Raw genomic sequence first — 6,752 nt, 5'->3', positions numbered from 1 at the left:
AAAAAAAAAAAAAAAAAGACATGGCTGCAGTGCAGTTCACTGAGAAACACTTTCAGGTACACCTGCTTCCTGGGGATGTGGCAATTGGAGTAATTTAGAGCAGCTCCAGGGCTAGGGACAGACATTCAAAAAAGCCCAAACCTACATTGATTCAATCTTTGCAGGTTAGTCTAACCTGCAAAGACTGAACTGATTTGCAAGTGGATAAACAATTCACTTTTGAATAGAGAAATGCAGGCATATGTCAGCTGTCACTCAGGCTAGAAGCCAGGGGGCGCTAGAGCCAGCCCTCCCATACCCTTCCACACTGCCGAGCAAAGGAGGGGTGTGGCCAGGCCCCTGCAGGCCCTATGATTAGGGAGGGATTTAAACTCCCACCTTGGCCTGCACAGTCCCCAGCTCAGTATGCCTGGAGGGGGAAGGGGAAGCAGACCTGGCCAGGCTTTTCCCCAGTTCAAGGGGCAGAAGTGTTGCCAGACCCTGGCCCCCACTAGCACTCTGAAGCAGAGGGGGAGGCAGGGAGGACTGCTTGTGTGGACTGCATGCATCTGTTGATGATACTGAGTTTTTCAATACCCCTCTCCCTGCTTCTTCATACTGTCTGCATCAAACTGACAGGCACTGCATTCATTGCAAACCAGGCCATTTATCACACCTCTCTGTCCCTTGTTGAACACTAATTGCAACCAACAGATTTCTGCAGACAGTTTGCAGCCAGCAGGGTGCTTATCAGAACACAAAGCTTATCAGCCCATCAAGCACTACAAAAGACAACAGATGCATCTCTCATCAATTTCAAGCTCTTCTTATTTGCAGGGTACATTTGCAAGCCATAACTTCTAGCCCTAAGTGGACATAGTTTGGTATGCCTTTGTTTCAGTGAAACTGGAGACACACACACACACTTCAGCACTAGTTAGCATGGGGTGGCATGGCCAGATGCTGGCTGGGGTTCATGCTGCTGGGGTTTCTGCTGTGGGAGTGGCGGGAGGGGGATCCCTGCTTGAGCAGTGAGCGGTGATGGGGGGTGCAGGGGAAGTCTGGCAGACTGATTTAACTTAAACCAGGAAGGGGTCTGGGAAAGAAGTTCCATAAACTGGTTTGACCCAAATCAGTTAAGTCTGATGCTACATTCAACCAGGTTTATTTTAAACCAGTTTCAGCCATTTTGGAACTGGTTTATACGCACTGAACTTATGCTCTGTTACAGGTTGAAACCAGTTTCTGATCACTTAAACCAGTGTGTGTAACTTCTATCCCTAACTCAAGAGCATCCTTTGCCACATGACAGCAGATCAGCAGAGAACTGGGTCTAGGACCTGACACCCAAACTTCTGCATGTCTCCTCACTCCCCAGAAATCCCCAACACATGCCAGGCATAGCTGAAAGATCTGTGCCACTGCTCTAAAGGAAGGGGAGGAGAAAAGCAGTAACTATAATTAAAGCAGACAGGCAAGTGAGAAAATTGCATGAAGATGGCATGGAGTTGGAAGTGGAAGGAGACAGGAGAAAATGTGGCAGGAAAAAACAGCAACTTAACTTTAATATATTTGATTTGACCTATAAACCTTATGTAACTTAATTCTTTGACACAACAATTTGAATACTCTTAAATTGGTAGAAAGAACAGAAAGACTACAACAGCTTTCCCTATTTTTCTTCTCCTCCTTCCGATATACTGTTAGCTACTCTGGACTCTAACCAACTGGGGGAAACTGAAAATTAAAATGAAACAAAACCCTCATCATGGGGTATAGACAGAAGCCCCGCCACCCCCCCACCCCCAAAGCATTATGTCTGTCAATTTAAAAACAGACGGGGAGGGTGACTGACTACAAGGCAAACTGATTTGCTGCAACTATTTCAAACATGTCCGCTTTATCCTTCTGTAAGGGAAGTTAAAGGGAAGTAATCTGGAAGCTGTTTCACTGAGTAAACTTAAGACAGTTCAGCTTCTGAAATTCTTCTACTGCCACATGCTGAGACAGAATGGACAACCAGACTGGTTAAGGAAACAAGAGATCAATTTTCGTGGACCTCATGAAAAAGGCAGAGGATGGCTTCAAAAGGTTAGATTTTAAAACATTGTGGAAGAGTGAAATAGTCTTCATAGTAAGCTGGAATTTCATAGCATAGTCTTCAGGTTTACCCGAGGAACTGTGTTTAAAAGACCTGAAAGTTGTTTATTTCCTTTCTTCCCTCCCCAAGGAGAAAGCACTTAGGAAGCTACTATTCAATTTCATTTACATTGTATTTTTCTCAGAAGCTAGGCAGTATTAGTTAAGATGACATGGCTTTTTGCAACAAGGATACAGATATTTTGATGACAAGTAAATGGAAGTCCCATTTTCACTTCATTATATGGCGAATTGACAAAATTCTTATTCTGAAAAAAGCTACTAGTGTCATTCTCCGCCTAGTGATTTCCACAAAGATTTTTTACCAACGACACTCTCACAAAATTGCAAATATTTGCAACCTACCTGCAAGCTGGGCTGTTATAGCTTGAAATGGTAGTTTTCTGAACGTGTCTACTAGAGGCTGTACTTTCCTGACGCTGACCACCTCATGTTTGCCATAGTCCAGTTCATAAACCGATACTAGCCCATTTGTCAGAATTCCTTTTATCAGCACCCTGTACCATCTGGGGAAGAAGGAAAGGAGGAGAGAAAAAGGCTGTTAATTCATACACTGTGAATACAATTAGAAAAAGCTTTAAGATTATTTAGGGTGCGTCAAGGAAGGGAGGCATGGTAGGATGGAGAATCAGAGGCGACTAAAAAAATTTGTCATAAGTTACTTTTGCTTGATATTTTGTACAAAATAAGTACAAGTTCAGCACTGAAAAGAAGTGTGGGGCTCAGTTTTCAAAAACTGAGGAGGAAAGAAAAAGTGTTATTCAAATTTTGGTAGTGTTGGAGTGATGATGTAGCCATGATGGTCCTCCAGGATTTATGAAAGGCAAAAATTTTTTGAGGGTACATTTTATTGGACCAACCACATGGTTGGAATAAAGTTAGATAAGCTTGCATGCAAAGTATTATCTAACTTTATCCCAACTATGTAGTTGGTCTAATAATAAATAAGAAACCACCTCCAAAAAATCCTTAGTTCTTTCAAATTTTGAGTCACCCAACTTCTTTAGGCAGAAAGGGTGAAAGGGGGAAAAGTATCACAGAAAATGTGTGTGGGGGGCATATTTTGCCATCTTTACTTCCATGCAATGCTGAAATAGGCAAGAGAGGAAACCCTATTAACCAGAACAATTAAAATATTAAAAATAAATTTGTTCTCAGTTTTCCAGAAAGAAAAGAGTAGCTGCAAGTGAAATTCTTTTTGACTGGAAATTAATTTTTCATACAGTAAAAATTCACTAGAAGATGTGTCTGGCTCTAGAAATTGACACCACCACACCAGACTTAGAATCTTATGTAACTATTAAGCAGGGTATAAGCAATGCACATATTTTTAAGGAGATATTTAGAGGACAATGGAGAGGCTTTACAGATTGTTACAATAAGCAATTCCTTGCGCACAAGGAAGCTTCAAAAGCACTATGGGGTACAGGGGTAGGAGATGCACCCATATTAGATATAATCCTTAAAAAATGTGGAATTAAAGCTTTATAATTAGTAAAGAAAAATGGACACTGATACCATGTCAAAAATGAGATGACAGGTAAAACTGTTTAAAATATTTAAAGGTTTAAGTCGCATTATTTAAAAAATGACTTGGTCTAAGTCTCACTGAAGTGCAATAAGATATAGGTAACATTTTTAAAAGAACTTGATAGCCAAGGCAAATAAATCATGAAGACCCCTAAAAAAATGAAGGCAAACAGTTTGATGTTGTAGGAAAAGGTGAAATCAAAATAGCTGAAGAAACAAGTCAAGATTACTATTTTAACTGATAAAATAAAAACAACTTATGAAGAACCTAGGCATTTCTTTAAAAAAAAATTCACCTACCTTTTAAATACTTGGAACAATACTATATATTTTGTCAACAATACTGTTCTGGGTGGCAAGAGACTGATATAGATGAGTAGAAACAGTCATTTAACAAAAAGAGCAGTGTTAAAAAAATCTCAAAATAATAACTAACAATTAGGTAAGATGGCTGGTGCTTGATTGACAAGTCCTAAACACTCCATTAGCCAGATCCAGGACATCAGGGGGTAGTGGTATAACTGGGATGGAGAGGGCATGAGGGGACAGCAGCAAATGGAGCACCATCCCAGATGCCAATGAAGTGGGGGCACCAAAATGGCACCCCCGTACCTGGGGAGTCTGCACCCTGACTGCAGTGGCAATCAAGGCAGGCAAGCCACAGTGTGGCAGCAGCAAGGGACTTTTCTAAGACCCTGGAGCACGTATGTCTCTCATCCATTATCTTCCTCCCCTCTGGAGCTCAGCAACACCCTCAGGTCAGTGTTGCAGCCCATCACCTGGAAAGCAGAGTCTACGATCTTACTTTTTCCCTGACCTCCTGGATATGGATGGTAAATCTGCTACTTTGTTAGCAATGTGTGACAGACACTTTTCTCAAGGAACTGGAATGAGGCCAAACATTAAGAGAGACTGACACGCATGATACATTCCTAATTCAATAAAATCAAGCTTCATTAGCCAACATTTTAAGTGAATGTCTCTGTTGTCTAGCAGAATCAAGTCCTTTAAGTAGCACAGTAAGCAAAGCATGCTTTGAAGGAGTAGTGAATTATTATGAAAACAACACTTACTTATTTTCTACTTTAGCTGCATAGAGTTTGTTTTTCTGAACAGTCACAGGTCTGCCTTCTGCCATGCTATAATATAGAACCATTTCTTCCATAAGGACTTCTAGGTTATGTAGTTCTTGCCAAGGCTGGACAACAAAGTGACCAGGGTGGCAGGCAACTGAAACATATACATCCATGTGTTCCCCAGGCTTCGATAAAGGTAGAGGAGGGGGCATACAAATGGTAGACACCTCACTGCTAGGTTCTAGAACAGTCTTGACCGATTCAACGATGCATTTCTTGAGACCCATACTCATCAACTCTGAAGCAGGGAGATCATCACTTTTTCCCTTTAAAGAGCCAACTCCACTGGGAGCAGCACTTAAGAAAACATCTTTCTGATGCTTCCACAAGTCAGCATTAGTGATCTGCCGATTGATACTACGATCTGGATCTGGGAAGTTCTTGGGAGTGAACAAATAAATGTGTGCAATTCTCTTCCAGTCATCCAGCTTAGCAACCTATAATAGAAAGAATAATGTAAACTCTAGCTTTTCTTCTGTAAAAAGCTTTTATGTACAACTGAATATGTTTTTTAATAGCTAAAACAGTTATCAACAGCTAAAGAAAAGGGTTTAGACAGATGCTTTACAGCAGTGTAAATGAGTGAAAGGATGATAGCAATCTCTATAATGGTGTCAAATTACCCTGGAAAAAGAAAGAAAACTATCTAGGTGGTACTTTCTATCTTTCTACTTCCATGCCATGATAGCAGTTTGTTCAAAGGATATATATCTGCTCCCATACCATCTAGTGGCAAGTTGTGGTAATAGCACCTACACTACCAATAGTCCTCGTCCATTTGTCCACTCTGGATCACTCTAAACAAAAATCAATGAAGTTACACTGGTATATACATCTCCCCAGGCCTCAAATGCCTTCAAAATCTGGCAGTAAACACCTACTAAATTAAAGAGCAAAGTTAGCAAACAGTAATTTATAGTGGCTAAAAACAGCCAACTGCTAAATATGGAAGAGCAGGATTAAGGTTTCTTCTATTTCACACATAACACAGGAGTTCAACCTCTGTAGTCTGCATGAAAGATGCATCTGCCTCATTTCTTAACATAACCCCTAAGTTAAGGATTTTCAAGTAAGCCTGTTACATTTCTAACTGATTTTAAAAAATGGCCTTAAAGTTCAGATTTGAACCTAAATGTTCAGTTCCTATTATATCTTCCACAGACTGCAAAAAAGGAGAAATCTGAATGCAGTAAGTTTTAGGATATCTAATGCTAAATTTTGTTAGCTATAAAAGCAGTATTGATCATAACTGTATCATGCAACAGTTAAAGCAGAACACATGGTTTATATTGGCTGCATTTCTCCTCCAACATGATACAGTTTAGGAGAATAGATGGTACCCAGAACCACCCATCCTAACCTTTAAACAAGCACTGAACCTTGCCAACCTCATCACCAAAAGCAAGCTTCCTACAGCCCAAAACACACCAAACGGATCCAGACCACGCCATAACAAGAAACATAAAACCTGCCAACATATCTCCACCGCCCCTACAATAACTACACTCCACAACAGAACCATCACCATTTCTGGATCTTATATTACATTTATGCAGGTGTAAGTGCATCTCATCCAGTGCACCAAATGCCCTGATGGAAAACATGCACAAGTCAAACAACAACTGAGTACCAGAATAAACATACACCAAAAACCTATTAAAGACAAGAATACCCAGTTACCTGTGGGGGCACATTTCTCACAAGAAAACCATTCTCCTTCCAAATCTCTCAGTTCTAATTCTCAAAGAGAATTTACAAAACACCTTTCACAGATGAGCCTATGAACTTCACTTCATCAACCTACTGGATACAAAAAATCATGGGCTAAATATAGACACTAGATTTATGACACATTATAACCTGTCTAACATCCACGGGTGATGCGTGGGGGGGCACATGCCCCCTGAGATTGGCCGCTGCTGCCGCTGGTGGCAGCAGCTTCTGCGG

General features: G+C 40.8%; 1 protein-coding gene across 2 annotated transcripts in view; it reads right to left on the bottom strand.

The window, feature by feature from the left end:
* Positions 1 to 6,752, bottom strand: part of TDRD7 (tudor domain containing 7) — a 96,232-nt gene that overhangs the window by 6,534 nt on the left and 82,946 nt on the right. For both annotated transcript variants that reach the window (XM_019517168.1, XM_019517169.1), the window contains exons 14-15: positions 4,743 to 5,242; positions 2,485 to 2,645 (exon numbers count right to left, since the gene is read on the bottom strand). In XM_019517168.1, coding sequence (XP_019372713.1) covers positions 2,485 to 2,645; positions 4,743 to 5,242 — 661 coding nt within the window. The remainder of the gene's footprint in view (positions 1 to 2,484; positions 2,646 to 4,742; positions 5,243 to 6,752) is intronic.

Source organism: Gavialis gangeticus, unplaced genomic scaffold (assembly GCF_001723915.1).
Source record: "Gavialis gangeticus isolate Ggan-Ray unplaced genomic scaffold, GavGan_comp1, whole genome shotgun sequence".
Lineage (NCBI taxonomy): Eukaryota > Metazoa > Chordata > Crocodylia > Gavialidae > Gavialis > Gavialis gangeticus.
Note: the sequence above shows the minus strand (reverse complement) of the source record. Positions and strands in the feature narration are given on the sequence as shown.